This window comes from Thamnophis elegans, chromosome 10 (assembly GCF_009769535.1).
Source record: "Thamnophis elegans isolate rThaEle1 chromosome 10, rThaEle1.pri, whole genome shotgun sequence".
NCBI classification, from domain to species: Eukaryota; Metazoa; Chordata; class Lepidosauria; order Squamata; family Colubridae; genus Thamnophis; species Thamnophis elegans.
The window spans coordinates 29,523,178-29,549,350 of NC_045550.1; the positions used below are offsets into that span (position 1 = coordinate 29,523,178).

At 38.4% G+C, this 26,173-nt stretch overlaps 1 protein-coding gene across 1 annotated transcript in view; it reads right to left on the reverse strand.

Moving 5' to 3' along the window:
• Positions 1-305: 305 nt before the first annotated feature.
• The window catches only part of IGF2BP2 (insulin like growth factor 2 mRNA binding protein 2), a 68,275-nt gene continuing 42,407 nt past the window's right edge, over positions 306-26,173 (reverse strand). Inside the window, exons 6-16 of the mRNA XM_032225652.1 lie at positions 25,648-25,754; positions 19,140-19,412; positions 16,349-16,483; positions 14,530-14,652; positions 13,107-13,242; positions 12,743-12,871; positions 9,178-9,294; positions 4,011-4,085; positions 2,952-3,083; positions 2,630-2,743; positions 306-1,927 (exon numbers count right to left, since the gene is read on the reverse strand). Of these exons, the coding sequence (XP_032081543.1) occupies positions 1,832-1,927; positions 2,630-2,743; positions 2,952-3,083; positions 4,011-4,085; positions 9,178-9,294; positions 12,743-12,871; positions 13,107-13,242; positions 14,530-14,652; positions 16,349-16,483; positions 19,140-19,412; positions 25,648-25,754 (1,437 nt within the window). The 3' untranslated portion in view covers positions 306-1,831. The remainder of the gene's footprint in view (positions 1,928-2,629; positions 2,744-2,951; positions 3,084-4,010; positions 4,086-9,177; positions 9,295-12,742; positions 12,872-13,106; positions 13,243-14,529; positions 14,653-16,348; positions 16,484-19,139; positions 19,413-25,647; positions 25,755-26,173) is intronic.

A 26,173-nucleotide genomic window follows, 5' to 3' on the forward strand; every position in this document is an offset into this window, starting at 1 on the left:
CAGTGTATGCCTTCAAACAATGGCTGGACATCATAAATTGGGAGGGATGCTTTAAACTGGATTGTTGCACTGATATGCTGGCTTCATGGCTGAAACATCCAATTTGATGTTGCCACTGCAATTTAAATGAATCTGCACCAGGTACTTGTACAAAACACATCTTTGTTTCTGTTCCACCCACTGACCTCACAAGACCACAAAAGGCCCTCTAATTAAAAGCAAAGGAAGATAGAGATTAGAGAGAAGAAGGTTTGCACCCCATCTGTTTTCCAACTTTGTAGTTAAATAAAACTACAGAGGTCAGGTCTTGTTAGCTGGATGTATTTTGGTTTTTTTGTTTGCTTTTCCACAGAACACTCTTTTAAAGTAGAGAAAACTGGTGTTTCAATCTAATGGTACAATGGCATGTTCACAGAACCAGCATAACATCCATCTGTTAGCACAGAAAAACTCTTAATAGTGTGTTTAACCTGTCAAACTCAGGAGTTCTGCTCCAGTGTCTCTTGCACGTCTATTTTTTTTATTATTACTATGTTTGAAGGTTATTGACTCACATCTAGCAGAAGAATAATACAGAATAATCATCATACAGAATGATGTTTTCTTCCACCTGGCAGCTGTCTTTTGTCTAAATTTATTTCCAACTCAGTTTTATTAAAAAAATAAAAAAATGCTCCAACTCTCAGTTTTACAAGGCATACAAAATCTCAAAAAGGGACACACAAGAGCAAGGTGCTGAGGTATGAAAACACCTGAGGTAGTTTGTTTCTTTTTTTTTTTTTGAAAAAAGTTGCAATTTTCATGCCCTGGGCCAACACCCTCTTGTTAATCCCATTTTAAAAATCCATTTCCCAAAGTATAGGTGGCAGCATTCTGCATGCAAAAGTACCAAGTGTGCTCTGTTTTCCTGTAAGCAGGGTCAAAGTTTTCCCCTCCCCCACCCTTTCAGGAAACTGATATAAAGCTTGGCATTTTGTGTGTGTCTATGTATATATACAACACATACACACATACACTGTGTATGTGTGTATACATATATATATATATACACACGTACACATGTGCATGTACTTGGAGGATTGCACCCTGGTACAAAATGAGAGACTGTATGCAAAAACCAGTTTGAGATCTGTGAAGCAAAGAGAAGATCACATGAGCTGGAGAAAGAAATGCATAGAGATTCCTCTGCTAACAAGACGGTATCCCTTCTGTTGGCACTTAACAGGCAATCTATGATGATGTGCTGCTACCATTAATCATCCTGAAGTCCTTCAAAGTATTGTTCACCTTTGAGTCTCGTTCAATTTTGTTCTGGCTATCCTACATCCCCATCCTACTTTCTGTTAAAGTAATCCATAACGGACTAGCCTTTTAATTTTAGTCTAGAAAAGCTGGCTTTTTCTAAAAAAAAAAATTTAATTGTTAAAAAATTAAAGACTGGAGTTAGTTAGCTAGATTAATTCTAAAATATATTAATGCTATCTGGTGCAGCAGCTCATGCACTGTGTAAAAAAAAAAATGCTTTCCTAGTATGTACATACATGTACAGACAATTTTTGCAAAATTTCTGCCTATGTTAGTCCAACTAAAGGGATAGCGTTGTACTGTTAGAGAGACTCCATGAGACTATGGGGTGAGAGAGGCAGTTCCTGCTGGCTGAAGCCCATCCCTTCCCACTCCCTGGGTACTGGATGTCCTCTGTAGAGCCCCAGCCTCTTGGGCAGACTTGGATGCCGTCAGATAGTCTTTGGTTTGCTCCCTGGTCCGGTGATTCTATCATGTGTTGGAAGGGCTACATTCATCAGTTGTTGCTGGCCAGCACCCTGCAGACTCATTTGCTGCGCTGCGAGGCCGGGGTGCCTTGTGGATGTTTCTGTTCCTGCTGTTTCACTTGCTGGACAATTTCCCTGATCTTGCGCTGAGCAGTCTATAATAGGGAGAAAGACAGAGTACTTGTTGGTTTCAAAAAGGAGAAAATTGGAAAGCTGTCTCTATTGATTAGGATGTGTATATTAATCCTCTTCAGTATGGAGAAACCCACTATGCCTTGTGTTAGCAAAACACTGATATTGTGACATTTAGGAATGTTGCCTGATTTTCCCTGCTCTTTAGTTTAGAATTTAAACATTACTTTAGCAGAAAATCACAATTATTTCCTGGAGAATTTGTTTTCCCTAAACACCAACCTAAAGCATCCATAAGTATTTGCATAGTATTATGGGATTTATTTTAAAAAATGAGAATATGTATATACTTCGGGGAAACAAATACAGAACAAAAAGCAAGGTATGAAGAATTGTGTGACCCATGCTGTAAGCAAAGTTGGCTCACAGGAATGCACGGAGAGATATAGCAAATGGTGTTGCTGCAAACGAGATTTGGTTTTTTTACTCTTTTGGTTCTTTGTCCTCAAAGAAAATAGCCAATTGCCATTAACAAAAGTGTCTCTCTGTAGCATTTTCAGGAGTGGGGTAGAAGATATTGATGAAGATGGGCATGACTGCTTCCACCATTCTGATTGCCTACACCTAAACCGGGAAGGAACATGCATTTCCATATCATTCAAATAACAGTTTCAAGATTGATTTTAGCTACTTACTGAACAAATTGTTTTACAGTACTACTATACCTGACTGGCAAAGAAGTGACCAATTATTTTGACAACAACTTCCTCGTTTTCATCAGGAGTTTGGTCACGTGGTACAATTACTTCTGCACTAGTTAAATTCTGTAGTTCATTCACCTGTAACAGCAAGTATACAGGAAAAAAGTTCTAATGTGGTTTATCATCAAACTAACATAAAGCGAAGATGCTCTCATTTGCTTTTGATATCAAACAAACATCAATTTTTGCTTTAAACTACTTTCTTATTTCAGAGTTATACTACGTACGGTATTTTATTCACTAATCATTCACTTCCATCCTTCAATGTAAGATTTATCCCACTTACCGTTTTGCCACCTTTTCCTATCACTCGACCTGCTGCAGAAGAAGGCACCTTGATGTGAGCTTCAAGCTTCACTTCCTCTTTTGGATTGAAAAAGTTTTCTTCTTTCAGTTTTCCAAATATCCGTCCTTGGGCCTAAGGTAGAAATTAGGTCAATGGAGTCTCTTTATTATTCATCAACCAGCGAGAAAAAGCTTTGAGAAAAAAGATGAAATTTAATTTATAATATATAAATTCATGATACAAAGAATCTATTTTGGTGTTTCACAAGAAAAGAATTTTTGAGTGGTGGTTGATAAAGAGCTTGAAATTACTTAACCTATCCAATATGACATCAGTATTGGGTGCTGTGTTGAGCATTCGCCCAGCCTGTGTGCAATACCAAATTTAGCAAAGGAACAAGGATGGCGGTTGTTCCTAAAAACCAATTTTATTTAGAAAAGCCAGTCATATTTTTTTAAAGGACACAGACCAGCTATTCTCTCTTTATCAGTTAGAAAACTTATAATCCCATCAGATAGTTTGTAAGTCTAGTATTTAAAGCATGATTTGTCCTAATTTGGGACTTAAATGGTAGTGAAATTACATGCCCTTATAAAGTTTCAAAAAGGCGTTGGCCACAAATCTGTCCTAACAGCAGCAAAAAAGAACTCTTTCTAGCATTATGAGATTGAGGTTATTACCCGATGCACATGTACCTGGAATAGTCTCACTAAACACGTGGAGATTTACTTTTAAGTGGGTACATATGAAATACTATATATATAAAACTACAGGTAATCCTCGATTTACAACAATTCCTTTAGTGACAGTTCAAAGTTACAATGGCACTGAAAAAAGTGACTGGATACTATTGTGATGATGTTCCAAGCTATGGCTGTGAGGATTGCTTGAGTCCATATCCATGTAACAATGGGGTAAGCAGCAGTAAAAACGTTAGGTTGCTTGATCTGCCAGCGTATCTGTCCCCTTGAACAGCTGCTACCCACATCATTTCAGTAGCTGGAATAAAGAAGCAGGCAAATGTTTTGCTTTTCATGATAAAAGCTTATTCATACTGACCTTGAATTGTGCTTCTGGGGCCCCTGTAATTATAACCATCCTCTCACTGGCATCTGGACTCTCAGCTGGTGCAATCTGCAAGTTACAAGGAACACAACAAGGTATGTAACAAATTTATTTTTCCCTCAGTTTTTGATCAATGCTTCTCGATGTAATACAAAAACTAATGAGCAGCTCTGTAGTTCAAAGGACACAGCTGTGGATTCCATTACACTGAAAACATATGACTCTTACTGAAAATCTAGATTGGTTCTTGTATTCATCTCTGACTTCTTTATTGTATCTAGTTTTTAAAGCAATTTTTATTGTGTTTGATTTTGAGTAGCAATTTCAACTACAAAGGGGTGCAACTGAAAAACTGTTCTTCATTTTTAACAATAGAGATTCTATTCTGTTTCTTAGAGTGACCAATAACAATTTCTGGAATCTTTCCTTCAAAGATGGAGCCTCTTGCTCAAAATGAGGGAGAAAAGAAACTCTTCTTTCACTGGTGGTAAAACATTGCTGCAATTAACCTAAGATATCTTTTCCCAACAGTTACTATATTTTGCACAGCAATGAAGTTCTTAGCCATTACCCCATGGGAGATTGTGGGAATCATAATCTTGTAATAATATAGTATAGAATAATTATTATAATATGTAATAATTACATCTGAATACTAGTTGAAGATGAGTGTGAGAGAACAAAGAAATACGACAGAGACCATTTTGTAAAAAGCAAAACACATCAGCAAAACCACTGAGCCAAGGTGGCACAGTGGTTAAATGCAGCACTGCAGGCTACTGCTAGATCAGCAGGTCAGCGGTTCAAATCTCACCGGCTCAGGGTTGACTCAGCCTTCCATCCTTCCGAGGTGGGTAAAATGAGGACCCAGATTGTTGGGGGCAATATGCTGACTCTCTGTAAACCGCTTAGAGAGGCCTGAAAGGCCTATGAAGCGGTATATAAGTCTACTGCTATTGCTATTGCTATTGCTATCAGAACATCCTGATGAAGCTCAGCAAAGTATCCAATTTTTTTCTTGAGGAAAATGTCTCATTTCTCAATTTTTACCACAGGAATGAGCTTCAGAGTGAAAACCATATGAAAAAAAAATTAAGTATTAAGTATTAAAGTATTAAATTAGCATTTGTTCTACATAAAATGTATTCAAATAGGTTCAGCAGTAATTTTGGTGTATCATAAGTCTAATTCATGGGATTCATTCACATTACTCTGATTGGTGAAACTTTACCCAAACCTGCTTTGCTCACGTAATGTAGGACGAGTCAGGCCGACTCATCAGACAGTCCCAGAAGTTACTTGAGTCAGTCATTTGATATGATAATGATAATGAATCATTTCTCAAATACACTGCTTTTCTGTATACTCATCCAGTCGTCTTTTCTATATCAGTCTACAGCAGTGGTTCCCAAACTTGGCAACTTTAAGACTACTGCTGGCTGGAGAATTCTGGGAGTTGAAGTCCACAAGTCTTAAAGTTGCCAAGTTTGGGAACCACTGGTCTACAGTATTTGAAGGCTGGGAGAAAACAATTGCCTTCTAAAGAGATGTCCATAGCTAAGATCTGCAGTTATTTATCCAGAAAGGAATTCTCTTTCCCCACAAATATTTCTTCTTTTTCACTGGTACATTGTTGTTTGCAGTGGTCAGTAATTTACATTAGTGTAATAATGGAACCAACTGCAATTCATAAAATGAATGAAAAGAATGGTTTTATGGTTTGGTGTCAATAAGGTATAAAAGGATAACTAACCTGTGGATTACATTCAATATTAGCTAACATTTGTTCAGTCAGCTATTCTCCCTAGGAGCACTATTAATTTTGGGGGGGAAAGCCTTCTCAGAATAATACGTTTACTATATATGGGAGCCCAATAAAAGGATTTTGGAAGGTGCTGTTTTGTTAATTATTGGGTGAGAAAATTACCATATTTTTCAGAGTATAAGACGCACCTTTTTTCCTCAAAAAAGAGGCTGAAAATCTGGGTGTCTCTTATTCATGGAATACAGCATTTTTTTGCCTCCCGAAGCCCTGCCCCCTTCACAAAAATGGCCGTGCATACCCTTATGGAGGCTTCCAGAGTGCTTCTGAGGATTGGGGAGGGCAGAAATAAGTAAAAAATGGGCCTCCCCCCCCCAGTCCCCAGCAGCACTCTATAAGCCTCCATAGGGCCATGGATACAATTTTTTTGGTGAAAAACGAGTCTGTTTTCCTGGAAAACAGGCTGTTTATTGTTCGTTTTTGCCCCCCACCCTCTCAGGAGCACTCTACAACACCCCCCCAGGCTATTCATGCCTTTTATTTGAAAAAAATGGGCCCATTTTTGGGAAAAACGGGCTGTTTTGGGGAGGTTTGCGGAGTGCAAAAACTTTTTTTTTCGGAAAGCTCTTTTAGTAAGAGTGGTTGATGAGAATTACATTGATCAAGTGCTGTGCCAGCAGAAACAGATGCTGCAGGTTGTTAGCGATTTCCTTCTCCAGCACATGGATAAATACACCTGGAAACATCTACCTACCTACCTACCTACCTACTCTTTCTCCCTACCTACCTACTGTATTTCTCCCTCTACCTACCTCCCTTCTCTCTCTCTCTCTCTCTCTCTCTCTCTCTCTCTCTCTCTCTCTCTCTCCCTCTCCCTCTCCCTCTCCCCTATCTACCTACCTGATTTTTTAATTTGCATCTTCAAAACCTTGGTGCATCTTATATTCCGGTGCATCTTATACTCCGAAAAATACGGTATGTCTTTCACTACAATAGCTCACTATCCTAAGTAGTCTACTGACATTAGAAGGCATGCAAAGGAGGAAAAATAAGTGAGTTATATGTGAAGTAAGTCTCCCCTGCTTTCTTAGCAGTCTTGAAAGAAAGAAAATGGCAACCAATCTGTTAGAAGAATGCCCAAAGACACAAAGAGGCAGAGAGGTGCAGAAAATGACTTAGTTTTCTTAGACAGTAGACCTAGGAGAAGGTTGAACTAGTGATTAAGCCTCACCAGTTCTATCAGGTTGGCAGCCATGTAATTAACGTCAGTTAACTCTTAAGTAGACATAGGGTTTGTAGAAATAGATACACATACATACAGTGGAAAAATAGTTTTTTTAACGGTCTCAGTAGACTTACTGCTTCACTTAAAGAAAGTTGCATTGCTAAAAGAAATGTTTCTTATCTTGTTGGTTACAGCGAGAAACAAATGTTTGCAGGAAAGTTTTTGAGAGTAGAGTATCATGACAGTGAATCCTGGACTGGTTAGGTTTTCAATGTAATATATTTTCATGTAACTGAGCACATATATATTAAATTCTTACAGAAATGTTCTTGCAGGTACATACATGTAGCCCCAGAATCTCATGTAGTCCTTGTTTCCCAAAGATTGCCCAGCTCTTTATGAATCTGTATGAACTGGCTTTTTGGAACTCCCAGTGTCCCTTTACTACTTGATCATGCATGCTGGAGTTGCTAGTTCTTCATTATTTGAAGGTCAATAAATTCCTTACTCTTGGTTAATTATTTTTCTTTACTTTTTTAGTTTATATCCTGCTTATCTTCAGAGCTGAAGACAGCTTACACAGGATCTTCCTTCATTTTATCCTCACAAAAATAACCCTGTAGTGTAAATTAGGCTGAGAGAAAATGATTAATCTTCTTGGCTGACAGTGGATTTGAACCCCAATCCTAGTCCAACACCCTCATTTTCTGATCAAAGTTCAGTATAAGACTTCGGTTTATGTGATGGAAAAACAAAACAAAACATAGCAATAGATAAAGAGAGGGTGATGGTACAATCCAGTGACGTGCGGTGAGGTTTATGGCTGGTGAGGCAAGCGGGCAAAAGCCGCCCTATGTCGGACACAGCGCCGGGGCTTTGGCGCAGCTTTCGGAAAGCCCCACAGAAGCTCCGCCGCTGTGTCCGACAGCGCTGGGGCTTCTGTGGGGCTTTCGGAAAGCCACGCCGCAGCTTCGGCAGGGCTTTCTGAAAGTCCCGCTGGGGCTTTGGGGGGGGGGGGGGCTGTCAGAAATCTGCACGCCGCAGCTTCGGCAGGGCTTTCGGAAAGCCGCGCTGGTGCTTTCAGAAAGCCACACCAAAGCCCCACCGCTGTTGGACACAGCGGCGGGGCTTTTGGGAAGCCGTGGCGGGGCTTCGGTGGGGCTTTTGGGAAGCCGCGGCGGGGCTTCGACTGGGCTTTTGGGAAGCTGCGGCGGGGCTTTCTGAAACATTTGGCTGCTCCGGCACTATGTCCGCCATAGAGGTGGGACACGTCCTGCCTCTAATGGCAGACACAGCACCGGGGCTTTTGGATGTCCAAAAGCCCCGGCGCCGTGTCCACCATAGAGGAAAAACTTCCTTAGAGCAACGGAAGCAGAGAGGACCTATGGAAAGCTTCAAAGAATCAATGCTGGATGGAACCAAAGCTGCCCTGCCGCCCCGGCGCTAGAAGCAAAAGCCACCCTGCCGCTATGTCCAAAAGCTCTGGCCTGCTGCTATGTCCAAAAGCCATGCCGGCCGCTATGTCCGACATAAAAAATAAGTGCCAGCCCGCGCACCAGCAGAAGGTAACGTGCACACACACACACACACACACACACAAACAATTACTTACAATAATACAATTAACTTACAAATTACATTAATTTTGAATTCCTCCCCCTCCCTCCGACCCACATATCTTTTCCAGCTGTGTCACAGAGGATTTCAACTCTGCTCTGCCATGATGAAAATGTAAAAATGTAAAAAGAAAAAGGCAAGAGCTGCTAAAGTCAGGCTGGATTAGCTGCTGCCAGAGTCCCCAATGGATGACTCTGCTTAACTGTTTAAAAAAGCCTCTAAAAAAAACGCCCTCTACAGGAGGACGCGAGAGAACCACCTGCCTCATCTACATAAGGAGTGTTTTGGCTTTTAACCCTTGCTTAACTCTGCTCGAGTGATCATAAAGTCAGACTAGCTGAGACATGTGGTTCTCCCGCTTCCTTCTGTAGAGGGCACTTTTTAAGAGGCTTTTTTAAACTGTTAAGCACTAAGCAGAGTCATCCACTGTGACTCTGGCAGCAACTACCTCAGCCTTTTTCCTTTTACATTTTTTTTCTTTTCATGATGACAATGGTGAGGCTCTGCTTCCCCTGCCTCCCCTGCCTGCACGTCACTGGTACAATCACACATTTTACCTTGATTGAAGCACCTGCAAATCTTGCTAGCTGCTTAATGTGTTGGCCCTTTTTTCCAATAATGGCACCTACTGCCTGTGTTGGGATGAACAAATTCACCACTTCTTGCTCTGGCAACTGTGAATAACAAAATAAGACATCATGTACCTTGGGAGAAGACAAGGAGTTGAGAATGATTTTTGCCTCCCAAGTTGGGTTATCTTGTACAGTTGAAATGATTTGCATGCAGGAACAGAGAAAAAGAGGAAGAAAAGCCAGCTTGTTAATGTCATTTACTACTGGAAAAAAGCAAATGTTTAGTTGCGCTTCAGCCTTACTTCATCCTGAAGAAAATTACGAAATTGTGGGGAAGATAAAAGATTATAACATGGTTCCTGTATTCCTTTATATCTCATTCAATTGGTAATCCCACAGCACATAAGACATTGGAAGAAGCAGACTCTCAAGATACCCTAATGACTCTTTGATGGCTACTATAAAAGGTTCTACACCTAGAAAATAAATATTTTCTACATAGATATACACAAATTAGAACAATAATTTCATGTATAAATATGCATTAAACTCTTTTTTACGATCCTACTTATTAATAAAATATAACAGGGAAGTATTTTATTAAATGGTATCCAATTCACATTGTATATTACTGACCATCATCATCTTGTACCATATTAAGAACACTATATTAACTTCTATAGGACAGGAGATAGAAGAACAAGATGAACAAGAAGGAAGATCAGTAATTTTTAGTACAGATAAACCTCATTTAGCTACTGCCTCAAGCAGCAACCATTCAAAGTGACAATAGTAATGAAAAAATGACTTTGCAACCATGCCTTTATTTACAACCTTAGTGGTGTCTTCTCAGTCACATATTCATTATTACAGTCAGTCAGTACACATTGACCTCTGCCATTTTTTCTTCCCTTTGTTTTGCAGAGCAGAGAGGTTTATCTCTTCTTGAGCTGTTTTTCTCTGTAGTACAGCACTTAAATCACTTAAACTTGGTGAAGTTTCTGTCTGAGAAGGCACCAAGACACTACATAAACAAGCAGGAGTGTGCATAATATAACATACAGAAAAACCCAGGTTCAATCCCTGCAATTTCTTATTAATAAAATGGGTCTCATAAAACTTTTCCGCAACCTTGGAGAACCACTACCAATTCAACTAGATAACTTTGGGTTGTACTAATAGTACAAGTATTGTATGTTCATGCGTAAAACATTATCAAAGTAGCAAAACTAATTCTGAGACATGATAAATAGCACTTTGCTATCAATTGTCCTCAAGAAAACTATAGTCAACAACTATTATGAGACCTCTGTACTTCTGTACTTCATCTTGACTGGCGAGTCGCCCATTGAGACACAAAATGTTGCAGTTGGTGTAGGTACCTCCAGAACTATAAGCAAAATGTGTAAAGTGAATACTACATGTAAGGACAGAGAAGATCTGATTTGTAGCTTTATCAGGCAGCTAAGTTATTTTCTCTAAACAGGACTGGGTGAATAAATGTTTAGAAAACTGCCACAGTGCAGAATCATTTGACGGCAGCTTAAAAGCCTGCAAAGCAAAAGGTGGGCATGATACAAAACAAGGTGCATGAAAGGGTGGCATCCAGACAGAAGAGGGTAACGCACTTACGGAGTGCAGATGGGGATATGTGCCAGTCAGCGAGGCTCCATTAAGGCCCGAAAGGTATGCTGCTTGGCTCTACGGCAGGAAAAAAAGTTAACATCAGTGGGGGCAGGCCAGAAGCTAAGGGCGTAAGTACCAGGAAATGTATGCGAAAGGTTTTTTGGAGAGATACTGGACTGAACCCCAAATACCTGAGAAACTATTCCTCTAGGTTCTTGCACAAAAGCCTTTATGTGTCTTACAAAATTGGCCTCTATAACAAGCTGAGCTTCCTCAATAACATCTCCAGAAACCTGAACCTGATCTCCTTTCTATTTTATTTCCAATCAAAAGATAATGTAGTTTTGATTTTATATGCTATTATGATCTATTAAAGGGCTTCTATTGTCTCATATTCATTTATTTTTATAATTTGTACATTTGTACCAGTTTATTGCTTCACTGTTTTGAGTTCTCCATGTAATTATGGTTATTATTGCCATAGTTGTGAACCATTGTACAATCTTAAAATTAAATAACATATGAATCAGTCTTATGCTGAATCAAACCACTGGCACAACTTGATCAGGACAGCAGTAGCTCTTCAAGATCTGTCTAGCATCCCTTATTCACAGGAGATGCCTTGGAATTCTATGTATATAGAGTCCTACCACCAAGCAACTGGATCATTTCTTCCATATATTCTGAAGGCCAGTGTAAGACTCAGAAAGGAACAGTGACTTTAACATATGAGAACCAGAAATGTACAATGAAAATCATACTCATTCGCATGGAATGATATACTGGTAACAAAATAAGAATGTACCTTTTCCCAAATGTAGTCACAGATCTATAAAGGAAGATTTTATATGTTTTGTTTTCAAATTAAGTTCACGTAAAACAAAAACGTATCTTAGAACCCTTCTTCTACAAACAAATGCCACTAAAAAAGACACTTAGCCACAAAAGGCAAATGTTAGTTGGCTTTCAAAGAGAGGTGCTAAATAAATATGTTGTTTTATCTTGTTTGAAAGTGTCCTTCACAATATGAAAAATAATCTGAGAAATGTGTGTCTACTACCATACTGTCATCTGTGAAAATCTTGCTTCCATTTTGCTGCAACTGAACTTGCTGTTTCTCTTCATTTACAATTGGAGATTACAAACCTGATATTTCCCTTACAGATTAAAACATGTTCTTATACACAGCCAAAGAAGAAAGGAAGCCTAATACTATATAACCCTTATTTCCTAAAAAGAACTGATGGCCAGCATATCAGCAAAGAGCCTAAGCACTTGAGACTCTTATAGAAAAGGACTTGGCAGGTAGGCATTCTTCCAAATAAAGCACTGAAGTGCAACCTTGTAGGCAATTTTAGAAAATAATCATGATAGGCCTTCAGTTCTTTGATTATGTTTATTTTCTAAGATTGCTTACAAGGCTCTTTTGGAGCCTAGAACTCTTCTTGGAAACAAAGATGATACTGAACCTGCTTTATAAAACTTTGGATTCTTAAATGTACATACGTACATATGTACATATCAGAGGTGGGTTCCTATTGGTTCCTACTGGTTCGGCTGAACCGGTAGTAACTTGGCGGCCTGGGTCGCTGGAAGCGGCAGTAACGCAGGCCTGCCACACCCCAAACTGGTTATCTCGCTGCCGCCATAGATGCCGCCATTTTGTTTTTGCCTTCTGCGCAGAACAATTTTTGTTCTACTGCGCATGCCCGCACAGCGAGCATCAAGCAAGCGTGCGTGCAGGGCGCATCCCTGAGCAAACCAGCAGTAGTGGCAGCCGGAACCCACCCCTGATACGTATGTATAAAAGCCAATATGGGGAAGGGAACTTGGCAATCTTCAAGACAGAGGTCTGTATACCTACTGGCAACTTGGGAACCATGTTGTTGGCTATGCCTACAAATGGACATGTGTGTCTACTTACAGCAAAAGGGTTGTAGGGAGAAGTAATAGCAGGTCTACGGGCTGCAGCTCCTGAGGGAAGCATGGATAAACCTGTTGAGAAGATGCCCAATGCATTGAGATTAAGTCCAGGGATGAGATTGGCTTGTTGCTAGAAAGAAACACAAAGAAAAATGGGATAAACAATGTAATCTGACAGGGAAAGAAAGAAGATTTTATTTAGCAAGTTCTGGAGCATCTCAGGTTCACCTCAGTCTTTATTAGGCTTCTTATATGATTAGTAATTATTTGGTTTTGACCAGTGTTTCTCAACCTTGGACTACCTGAAGATGTGTGGACTTCAACTCCCAGAATTCCCACACATATACAGCAGGAGGGGAACTTACATTGATTGCTACCACGTCATTCTCATAGGCTTCCCGCAGTTTGTTCATTATCTCTACTTCAGCATTGGTACAGGCCTCAATGGTACCCTTCACAGTGATGGTTCTTTCAGGGTTATAAATGGTTAAATCCTGCAAACTGAACAATCACAAAATAACAAATGAATATCCTTTCAATACAAAAAAAAAAAGGATTTATAGCTAGCTCTAAAACGTGGTTAATAGTGCAAGTTTGCCAGAATGAATCTTTTTAAATAAAATCCAAGCAATTAAATTATATTGCTGGGTGGGTAAAATCCAACAAATTAGAAAAGCACCCTATTTAGGCAGAAGGCAATAGTGAATGGAAGAGTTGACGTTGGAATCAACAAGCCACCAATAATTTTATGAAGTTCTTAAATTTATACTAGGAGATTTGAGGCCTTTAATTTCTCACTGCAACACTTTGAATCACACTGGATGGTAGAGTTGCTTGTGAACTGAAGATTTTGAGAAATGCTATGTGCAAAAAGACAAGCTCATGTTCCTAGGCTACTTATTGCATTAATAAATCACTGGGTTTTTTAGATGAACTTTGTACTGTTCCCAAACTAGAAACAGTAGCATAACTTGTGTTGGAGAAAGGGAATAATTTAGCATGCATCTGCTGTAAAATACTTCCCATTGTAAAGATTATCACTCTGGTTTTATTATTTTCAATCATTTTAATTAGCACTAACTATTTCATTACAGAGAGGTAAGTAGACAGGTTGGTGGAATGGATGGATAGATGGATGGATAGAGACAGTGAAGAGACAAAGGCAGGAAGACAGTGGCGGCTGGAAAGCAGGCCCTCAGCCTTATAAATAAATTAGTATTATAGAATTATAGTGCTGTTATGTTTCTTCATGTAAGGATATTTTCCTGTTTCACTCATTCTTCCAAGCCACATACACATGTGGTGTTTTACTGACATATTATGTATTTTATTTTATTTAAAAGCTGATGTAGTTTATGAATTATTTAAATTTTGTACAGCTACCCACATACTAAAAGGACTCTGGGTGGCAAACAGAATTGAATATGCCATGCAAATTTACAACTTAATTAAACGTTAGCACTATAAAACTACAATGTTTCTGGGTTCAATGGAATGTAGATGTCTCTCTTTAAACTAGGCTAAGACAGTACGTGTGAGTTCTGCTTAGAAGGAGGGTGAGCAAGCTGTGGATCTAGAGTGCACCATGCAGCGGAGAGTTGTGTCCAGCTTTCCCCAACCAGGTGTCTCCTAAAAGTGCTGGACTACAGCTCCCATCATCCCCAGCTAACACAGTCATTTGATGTTCTGCATGGGGAGAATGGGTGTTAAAAGTCCAACGTACCTGCAGAGTGTTAGGTTGGGGAAGGCTGGTCTTGCCTGATGGCAGCAACATTCACTGGTACTCACGGAGAAATAGTGATTTTGGTCCCCGTATCTTGCTCAATTTTCTTCAAGTTTCTTCCTTCTTTGCCAATCAATCTTCCAACCAAGCTGTTGTGTGCTAAGATTTTCAAAGGAATCTCTTCAGCCCTAAGGAGTATGAAAAACATACAAAAGGTCACAGAAGTATATGGAGATGCACTTCAAAATTTTCCAACCAGATTTTTTTGGGGGGAAAACAGTGCTGGATACTCCATCATCACCATCACTCAATGCTGTAACCAAGGAAGGGGAGCCTACTGTCAAGACTTTGCTTGTGGGCATGAAAAATCAGTTTTCTAAAAACTAACCTATATATTCTGCAATTAGTTAACAGCAGAATAGTATCAATAAGCAATTTTACTACAAGAAGGAAGTCATGTTGTTGGGAAGCAGGAGGTTGTCTGAGGTAGACTTTAAAAATTAATGGAGATGTGTTTTTCTAGGGAATTACAGATATACTTGGTATTACTCCAACCCACAAAAAATTTCCTGATGTGGAACTCTTCTGTGTATTCCAGTAATTTGAGTCAGTGAAATATAAGGTGAATACAGACAGGTTCAATCAATGGTGCAGTTTAAAAATAAGAGTAAGCTAATGGGGTTTACTATTCAACTTAACGTTAGCATTTCTCTGTACTGAACAAAGTAACATGCTTTCGAATTGCTAGGTTGGCAGAAGCTAGGACAAGTAACAGGAGCTCACTCTGTTACACGGCGCTAGGGATTCGAACAGCCGAACTGCCGACCTTTCTGATCGACAAGCTCAGTGTCTTAGCCACTGAGTCACTGTATCCTCAAAACTATAATGAAGCCAAAATCAGAAATGGCCAAAAAAATAAGGGTAGGGAAGAAAGAGGCAACATATTGTAAAGGCAGTTTTACTTAATTGCTTTACAATGATACACTAACCACAACTTCTAACTAAAAGTTATCTGCTCCAAGATCTTTTCCATTTCATGAACCCTGTGTGTATGTATAACATATACACAAATGAGCCTTTTTGCCTAACCCATGGGTGAAAGCCTTTACTGTTCAACCAATCTGTCTGCATACATCTATAACTGCATTCAAGCACATGTGTATTACCTCATACAGATGCAATCCTTCCCAACAGTATTATACTATGACAGATAGTGACTTTGCAGTATCATGTCTCCACCTACCAATGGTTTCTAGCTTTGTTATTCATGCTTTCAAAATAATTTAATTTAAAATGCTGGTGATTTAAACCTCATGCTTTATAGCAGGGGTGTCAAACTGGAGGCCCAGGGACTAGATACGTCATGGGCAGACCACACCCATCCCAGCTCTGGGAAGAGAAAAAACATTGTGATACATCACATGACGGCAATGTGATGTGGTGAGTTTGACACCTGTGCTTTATACCAAATGAATTTCCTTGATAGATAGGGCATCAAGGACATCAGGCCAGATCATCTTGTCCAAATAGCAAAGAAAAATCAATTTATGAACTGTCAAAAACGAACTTAACAAAAATCTTTTTGAGCATCCTTTACAAAAATTGTATCCCCTTTCTGGTTAAGTCTAGGGTGCGTTTTTTTCTGTTTTTCTTCAGAGCTTTGACTTCAACTGTAGCCAAGTAAAATATTTGCAAAGGCCAAGTAACACTACAACACAAGAACAGAAAAGAAAGTCTATACTCCTTAAAGTTTTTTGTCTGTAGCTTTGATAACTGGTTTCATATAAATGTTGTTTGTTATTTAGAGTTCTAGAGATCATCTTCCTCTTGCATATATTTTTTTAAAAGGATCCCAACTTCTGTGACAACACAAGAACTACTTACGATTTTGTTTCTTCAGCCTCCTTCTGCATAATATCAAGTATCATGCGACATGCTTCTGAACACCCTTCAGGGGTGGCATGAATGGTTATTGGTTTCTCGGCAGCACCAGCATTTTCTTTCCGATGGATGTCTACCCTGCAGCAATAGAATACATACAAAGAAATCTGCTAGGGATCAGAGGATGGTGCCCAACTAGACACGTTGATAAAACAGGCAAATAAAAAAAATAGTATTACAAGGATACAGAAAACTATTAATTTGCTTTCAAGGCTAATGCAAGGGAAGTATTAAGACTTTGGAATCAAATAGATTTGAGTCACATGTTGTTCCAAAACAATTGCTTTGGTAATGGTGTGAATTTGTGTGCTCCTTCCTCCACTCTGACTCCTTGATTTCCTGATTCATGACAAATCATACTTTATTATTATATTTGAAGAGCATTTGTTGGTTTGCATCCATTACCCATAAAAGCTTGCTCTTTTCTCAAGTTCAGAAAATAATTTGTTTAAATTGAGCCAAGCTTAAATAAAGGGGAAATAAAGAATGCACAGCTACCTGTGTCTGAATGAGATACTCAAATCTAACCATCTCTACAGGAGCTAAAACAAGATTTCCCCCTTTCTAGTGACATCATTTATAAAAAAAGTATCTCTTTAATAGAAATCCGGGAAATGATAGACACCTTGTCTGTATTTTAATTCAAGACTAGCACACCAAAGGTCTTTTGTCCTTTGTCAAATGTGTGGGTGGCCTTCACAGGCATTTACTGACTTTAAGAACACATGCTTTTTGATATTAACAATTGTACAATTCAGTACAATTTACATATACTGAAAAGCAAAGCATTAATATTAATTTTGGATTGTGGGTGACCTTTCAGGAAAAAAAAGGAAGATCTTGTAAGGCTTTTGAAAGAGGCTAATGCATGTAAAACTGTAAAAATGATTGTCTCCCACGGCTGATTGTCTATGACCAATAACTCATCATGTAATTTAGACAGTTCTTTTCACTTGCAATAGTGGTGAATATCTGTAGCTCGGGTGTAGGATGAGGGTGAAGGTTCGTTCTCCAAACTTGTGGGTTGATTTCTGAATGTTTCGTTACCAGGGTAGGTAACATCTTCAGCAGACTTTAGAGGATGGAAACTCCACTGAAGATGTTACCTAGTCTGGTAACGAAATGTTCGGAAAACAACCCACAAGCTCAGAGGACAAACCTTCTCCATCAGTTCTTTGCACTGCCATGCATTTCTGCCAATGAAGATCTTAAGGAAACGGGCCCAACTATCTGACTCTGCATGAGAACAATATGACATGAAAGAGACTGCCAGACTGAACAATTAAAAATGCCATTCGGTTTTTCCTGAGTTGGCCTTCATTTAGTACTAGTATTAGTAGTTTCATAGAGAAGGGAACAATATTGATAGAGGAAAAAGAAAAAAATGGAGATTACAAATAGACAGAGAATAAGCAAGACATACTAAAGGGGGAGAGATAAATCTTTTTTGAATTTGCAACTATCTCCAAAAACACACAGCCTTCTAAACAGGTCATCTTTGATGGAATATGGCTGACAGAGTAGCTATGTTGAGACTATGTACAGAGGGAATAAACAGCAAGCATTTATAGTTACAATTACAATAGATGCAGCACTTGCAGGAAGATATATGGACCAATATCTGTAAGTCCAAGCATTTCTAGGTATCATCATATAGTTTGGTTCTAAAAACACTATCATCATGTTACAATGGCACTTGGCAAACATCATATCAAAAATGTTGTTTATTTCAAAAGTGGAATAAATGTCAAAAGGGGAGAATGGGCACATCCTGCAGTCTAGGCCCTAATTCTTTTTGTGAAATAGAATAGAAACAACAGAAAATGAATAAAAAGTCATATATATTCTTTAGTTACAGTATCATTCACAGTATTTTTAGGAAAATAATTATCTAGTAAAATGATATAAAATTTCAATTAATAATTTGAACAGTACTATATACATAACCATTGCCGTTTCAGATACCAAGTATTACACAATATAGTGATTGCAATTCCTCCTTGCTCTACTCAATAGGTGAGCTTGGGAAGGTTTTCTTTTAAGGGTGGCCTACAAATATTAAGTAAATAAACGGCATTCTTATTTCATGCAGGCTGACATACAATTTGCCTTCAGTAGCATACCAAGCATCGTAATGCAAGATGTTCCTAATGATTATGGAGATAAATGTACACAATTTATATTTAAATACAGGTAAGAAAGTAACTTCCAAGCTCATGCCTATTTGTACTGCCTCCAACAGATCACTGAAGATATTATTAGACTTAATTAGAGAGCTAACAATGAGATGAAGGATCAAATAGTCATTCCACAATGATTTATACTATTTATGAAAAACATATTTCTAATCTCATCAGTTGACTTAAAATATTTTTCTTTGAATAGTAGAAATCATCCAGAGGTGGTTGAAAAGAAGCAGAAAAAAATATGTGGAATGGGGAAAACATGCTGGGTTACAGTAGTGTCTCACAACAGATGAGTAGAACCTGTTCATAATTTTGAAAAACAAGATGAGTGAAGCTGACAGGAGAACCATTAACAGGACTACAATAACTATTAAAACACATTCCTAAGAATGTGTACAACACACATCAATAGTGAGTTAAAAGGCTTTTACACAAGGTAACATGATGAGCTCACAGTTCAGCATTTGGTCCAAAGATCACAAGCTGGGGACATGAAGGCTACAAACAGAACCCTTAGAGAAGGAAATTAAACCATCTGTGATACTTACTTGGACTGGGTTTGCTTAGTAAGGTTCTTTATGGTCAAGCCCTCCTTTCCTATGATTGCACCAACAAATTGCGTGGGGACCAGGATCCGTAGTGGGAAATCATGCTGTTTGGACTGCGAGGAGCCCCCAGAGGAGGGGCCCTGCTCCCTGGAAGAGTGGCCTCCACGGCGGGATCTCTGGGGGGGCTGAGGGGAGTTGACCTCGTCATCTGGGATGTAGGAAATCTTGAAGGAATAGTTCTCAAACTGGTGACCACTAAGTTTCTCAATTGCTCTAAAAATACAAAGAAAGGAGTGGGGAAAATAATTACTATAAGAAATGTTTATTTCCACACACCAGTCTCTGTAACAACCTGTCTCAACATGTGGCATTTGCATAGGAAGGTCCATAATCACCACCTATCCATATACCCCAAATAATCATGGGAATTATAATTTGGAGAACATTTTTTGAAAGAAAATTATGCCAATAACATTCCTGGTTCCCTAGTTGGCATTTGTACTACCACCAATACAACAGATCACTGAGGATATTATCAGACTTAATTAGAGAACTAACATTGAGGTTCTTTATTTCAATATGCTTACTAAAATAGATGCATATGACATTCCTAATGTATGAATGCATATCTCGATCCTAATGGTTGATTTCACCTCTTGGAAATCACAAATACCATAAGAAAACACAAGAGGAATTTTGAAATACTGAACATTCAAAATGAGAACAAAAATTCAAATTATCTCAGAATATCTAAATATTATATGTGAGCACATGATCTCAAAAGTAGGTATCTATCAGGAGCCAATATTTTCTATTTAAATGGCATTTTGAGGTTTATAATTGTAATCCTGACTTAGACATAATTTGGTAGCCATGTGCTTTGAAAGTACAGAATTATCACATATTAAAAAAAAACCATCACAAGTAAATTGGGCATGAACATTTCTTTGAAGTAGATATGTAAAACTTCATGCCTACAAGCCTGATCTGGATCACAGGGACTTGAATGAGATTCCATTTTCCCAATCCATGTCTCTTACCTCCCAAAATGAGCACTTACCTTATAGAGGAAGATAAAAGATATTGAGATCAAGCCTTTGCAGGTATTCTAGTTTTTATTACAGTTAGAACAATTAATCAGTGGAACAACTTGCCTCCAGAAGTTGTGAATGATCCAACACTGGAAGTTTTTAAGAAGATGTTGACTAGCCATTTGTCTGAAGTGGTGTAGGGTTTCCTGCTTAAGCAGGAGTTGGACTAGAAGACCTCCAAGGTCCCTTCCAACTCTGTTATTCTGTTCTATTCTATCACCAAGTGGCATCTATGTTTTGGTCATTCCACATTTTGCTGAAGCAATTCATGCAGAACAACATAGGAAGTATAGACTCCCTACTTCATAATGTATGACCAATAGCAAATATCTTTTCAATTGCAGCATCTGCCCCCTGGAATACTATTCATTCTGGAATTTATCTGACTGTTTAAAAGAACTTTGAAAACATGATTCTTTCCCCCAGAACTTGAAGCATGGTGGAACTTCTGTATTTATTCTTTCAGTTATGGTTAGAATGGTTTCTCTCCCCACCCCCAGATAGTTGGGATTTCTTATTTATATTTTATTAGTGTTTTTATTATAGGCTGTCTAGATACAGGATTGGATGGCCTACAACTTGAATAAAGAAATAAAATAAGCAGTAAGGTCTCTCTGCTTCTCTCTGTTCATCATGCACAGAGAATGAAAGTGAGCAGGAGGGCACTAAGGGAAGAACCAAGTTTTGTTGCTTTAAGTCCCACCCCAACATCTTTCTATATGCTCATGAAGGAAGCGGGTTTCAGTCTTTATTCTGAATGGCAGTTGTGCAGCCCTGTGCCAAAATGGAAAAATCTGCTGTTTCAGACTATCTTCAGTCATTTGGTTCAGAGACTTTCACTTCACTGACAAAACAAAGACATCTATTTTTAAAGATACATTAATCAAAATTCTTTATGAAATCAAGAGTACAAACTGCAGTTTAGCTCTTTCAAAATATTACATGCTGAAAGGCAGTCACACATCAAGGTGGGTGATTTGGTGAAAGACCTCTATATAAAGGAAAAGAGGCAGAGATATATAGTGCATTTCCAAAAACATAGAAAATAAAATTCTAATAAAAATAGTTGATATTTTAGTATGCATTGCTGATACAAGTTATTAATACTTCTAAAAAACAAATAATACATCTTGATTAGAAGACAGGGCACGACAAAAGGTAAGCAATTCTAGATACCCGCTGTCTTTGAATGTGGATCCTGTTTTGTTAAATTATTGCAGAAATTAGGTGTATTAAATAATTCCCCTCAATTGCACTGAGTGGTTTTCCATAGTTACCTTAAACCTGTTTATTTTTTTAAAGCACAGATTAACCAAATATATTTTATTAATGCCTTGAATGACATTTGCAAATGATTCAACAATATTGTGTTACAGAGCAGGTACTGTGTAGAATGGCTGTTTATAATGTATGAAATCAAATATATTCCAAGAATTATTAGGAATCAGCAGAAATAATTTTTTTGCTTACATCCAGCTACCTGATAGTTATGATTAAATATTACTGGTTTTTAATTCTAAGGGGTGTATTATTTTAGGATGTGTTGTAGGTTAGATGGAAGGGCAATAATATTTTGAAGAAATAGTAAGGGATTTAGAGATAGGATATAAACAAGCAATGGCTGAAATGATTGTAGAAATGAATGGCAATGTTTTGTTGCAAGTATTTTGGAAGCTGTGAAGAAACAGAGGAAGATTTCTTTCTCTGAAGGATTTGCTAACCTGGAAGGTCATCTTGTCTGCTGGTTGTTAAAAAGGCTGCCTGCCAGCTGAGTCAGCTCTCTGGTGTGGTAGCAAAATGAAATGAAGTCCAGGAACTGACACGTAAGCTATGCTTAGATCTAGAATGGCAATGGAGGCTGCAGTGACAGGATGCAATTCAATAGCTGCCATTGCTCCATTTGGCTGGAGCTAAGGTTAAAGTTTGAACCAAAAGGCAGACAAACGTCAGTCTAGCAACCAAGTAAGGGCTAATCTAACATGAATGTCCAGAATATGAGGCCTTAATTCACACCTGACTGGAGCCTCCAGTAACACCAGCATCCCAAAGTTGGTTCTATCAATTGTGAAGAAGGAGCTTAAGGGGTGCAAGTTGGATTCTAGATTTGTTTGGCTTCCTAAAAGGGATGAGGGATGCCTAATCTAAGGTAAAAATGTAGGCCAGATATGAGGCCCTTGAGTGGTGGGCACTGTAATAGGTTGCTATGGTTTGGCCTTTCCTAATGTTCTGATTTTTAGAGTACTAGAATGAAAAGAGGACATGTGGAACAATGATTGAGAAAGGGTCAAATACATCACTAGATTGTTGGCCACCCAGTTAATTGGTGAGATTGTGAGGTGGCTATTTTCCCTTGGGAATGCAGAGAATGGATTTGGTTTACTAAGATAAATTGGTAAAGTGAACAAAAAAGATGAAAAAGTTGAATGACTGAGTCTGGGTATAACATATATTTGGGACTATTCCCAAGGCATACAGAATACCTGCCTGGCTACTATGACCATTTCACACTCCAAACGTTTCTTCAGATTCTTGACTATTTGCGCACGGGGTCTAGACTGGTGTCTGAGGAGACATTTTGCATACCAGCTGGGATTCTTTTTGGTCTTTGATGAATCTATACCTTATGCAGTTTGCACATAAATTCTATGCTGTTCCTAGTTCCTTCAGAATGCAGGTGGCAGCATGAAAGGCAGAAGCTGACATCAGTCACTGCTTATTTGAAGAGGTCTGCAGAAGTCTTATTAGATCTCTCAACTGCCTCTGATATCATCAACTACCATATCTTTCTGCACTGCATGCAAGATCTGGGTACTGGAAGCACTATCTTATAGTGTTTTGGTCTAATAAGTGGTTGTGTTACTGGCAGTATAACAGTAGCAAAAGCATAAAAGTGGATAGCATGGCAGTTTTATTTTAATATCTGGACATTGTAGATTCTGGATGGAATGGTTTGAAATTAAATCCAATCAAGATTACATTACTTTTTCTTTTTTCTTTTCTTTCTTTTTTCTTGTTTTTCTTTCCTTTAATATATTACTTTTATTTTTAATCCATACGAACACAAGATACTTTAGATAGAAGGCAGTGCCAGGTGTGGGCCCTGGGAAGTCGGGAGGATTAGGGATGGGGATTTATGGGGGGTGGGTGGGTGGGTGGGTGGGTGTTAACATAGTCTCAATAAGAACAAGAATGCACTTATATACGGTTGTTGTTGTTGTTTTTTCGTTTTTTTTTTCTCTTTTCTTTCTTTATATTTTTTTTCCTTGGTTTATTTTACTTTTTATCAGATTAAACAACACTTGAATAAAGGCATACACCAAGGAGGGAGGTAGAGGGAAAGAAGAGGGAGGAGTAAGGAAGGAGTAAGGGGAATGTAAGGAGGGCGTGTTGGGAGTAAGGGGAGAAGGAAGGTTTGAGGGGAAAGGGAAGTAGGAGGGGAGTGTTAGAGGGAGGAAAGGAAAGTTGGAGGGGGTAGATGGGGTGTATGGAGGATGGAAGTGCCAGGTGGGGTTGTGAATGATGAGTTGTGTTTTCTTTTTTATTTTGTTTTTTTTTTTATCTTTCTTTTTTTTCTTATAGCAAATACCCTGTATATAAGTGATTGTAAAATGGAATGTGAAAATGAATAAAATATATTTAAAAAAAAAAAAGATAGCATTACTGATTGTTCATTGAGATTCTTGTCAACTCCAGTGTTGTCTCTTGAGACAAAAGCTCTAAGGGAGCAGGTCTATGACTTAGAGATTCTTCTAGCTTCATAGACACTGCTGGATGGGCAGGCTTGGCTAGTATACTAGGTAGTAGCAGTCCTGAGTACTCTGAAATAGCAGCTAATGTCTTCAGTATTGCATAGCTGGACTTCTGCAATATGATCTACCTGGGGCTAACTTTGAAGACTACCTTGAAGATATAGTTGATACAAAATATGGTGGCTTGTTTAATGGCAGATACTGGTTACTAGTAACATGTTACATTTGCATTTCACACTAGTTGCTCCTAAGTTACTGGGTACAATTCAAGTTTACTTTTCAGTGGGAGACCCAACCGTATGGGTCTGCAAGGCTTTAACACTAGGGCTTGCTGTATCTACTATTTCCCTGCAGTTTTTCCAGGGAGCATCCAATGCAGGGGTGTCAAACTTGATTTCATTGAGGGCCTTTGCTGTTTCCAGGGTGGCCCCGTGGGCCACATCTAAGCATCCTGCAGCCCTATCTAGCCTTCAGTTTGACACCCTTAATCTAATGGTTAATATCAAATATTATTTATTATGGTTGTTTTATCATGTTATTATATTTTTTATGATATTACTTCAACATCATTTAATAAATTATTCATAATCTCATCATAGATCTTTTAATTGTTGATTTATAATTCTAAACCACCGGGATCTCATGGCAGATACAATGGTATGTTAAATAAATGGCTTGCTCCAGTAGTTTCAACAGAGTTTGACCATAATTCTGAGTAGAGTTACTTAGAAAACAAGCTGAGGCCTATGAAATGAAGCCCATTTCAGTTGAATGAGAGCAGCTGAATTTTTATTAGATAAATCAGAACTATGAGTGAACATTTCAGACAAATTGGAAAGACTCCAAGAACAATGAAGATGACAATGAAGATGATCAAGGGTTAGTCATCAAAGTCCTATAAACAGAGATTGAAGACTGGGAAAGTGTAGCTTTGAGAAAGAAGAGTGAGGAGATATGATGACATTCTTTAGATAGTTGGAAGGATGTCACTCAGGAAAAGATAAAAGACATGAACTCTATTATTCTAAATGCAGAAAAAATGATTTAAGCTTCAAGAAAGCAGATTCCAACTGAGTTTTAAGGGGAAAAAATCCTATAAAAGAGCAGTTTAACAGTAGAATCAATTGCTTAGAAAGGTTGCAGACTCCATTTTACTGGGTATATTGAACTGGAGGCTAGACAAAAATCTGTCAAGTGTACTTCATTTGGGATTCCTGCACTGTGCAGAGACTTAGACATGGTGACCCAAATTTCTGGTTCTATGATTTCATAAGTAGGACACAATCCAAGGTTGCTCATTATTCCGCTATGGATACACATGGGAATATATTTGCCAATCCTTTCCTTGGCACAGATTTCCTTTTTTCAAGTAGTGCTTTAAGAAATATTTAGCATTTCATACATGGCACTCCAATCTTATAATATTTATTCTGCAATGCTCTCAAAATCAAAGATCATTAGCTGATTAGTATCAGCTCTGACTCAGCAGAAAATTGAGACAGCAGCAGATTGAAATTTATGGCATAACAGCAACAGGGGTATTCTGTGTCACTTTTTAAACTTGTAAATTCAGAAATAAAATTTAAGAGAACCTGCCAAGAGAATAAACTAAAACAGCAAAGACCAGGAGAAATGGAAATTGCAACTGAAACTGTCATAGCCACTTACACTTTTGCTTCTTCTTTTGTTGCATATGTAACGTTGACAACTGCTGTCTCTGATTCTGTGTTAACTAAGAAACCAAAACAAAAGAAATATACTTGTGTGGTAACCAACTGAGAAAATTTCAGAAAGGTGTATTTTATTAAATAACATCAGGACAAACATTTTTGTAGAACCTTGTACAAAGACAAAGTTAATAGCAGCTGAACAAGAAAATACAGATGTGCAAATTTTCAATCCAAAAAACAGGAATAGGGCAAATATTAATGTGGCCAACTTTTTAAAGCAAACTAGTGAAGTCTGCACATCTCAAATTAATAGGCAGATATTTTTTTTGCTGACTTTGAATCAAATCTGATTCTTGGCAGCTCCTTGGACAAGGCTCAAGCTTTCTTGGCAAGACTTCCAAAGTGATTGCCATTGCCTCCTTCCTGGGCTGAGAGTGTGTGTGACTGGCCAAAGGTCACACAGTTGGCTTCATGCCAAAGATGGGACTACAACTCAAGGTTTTCTGATTTCTAGTCCAGTGCTT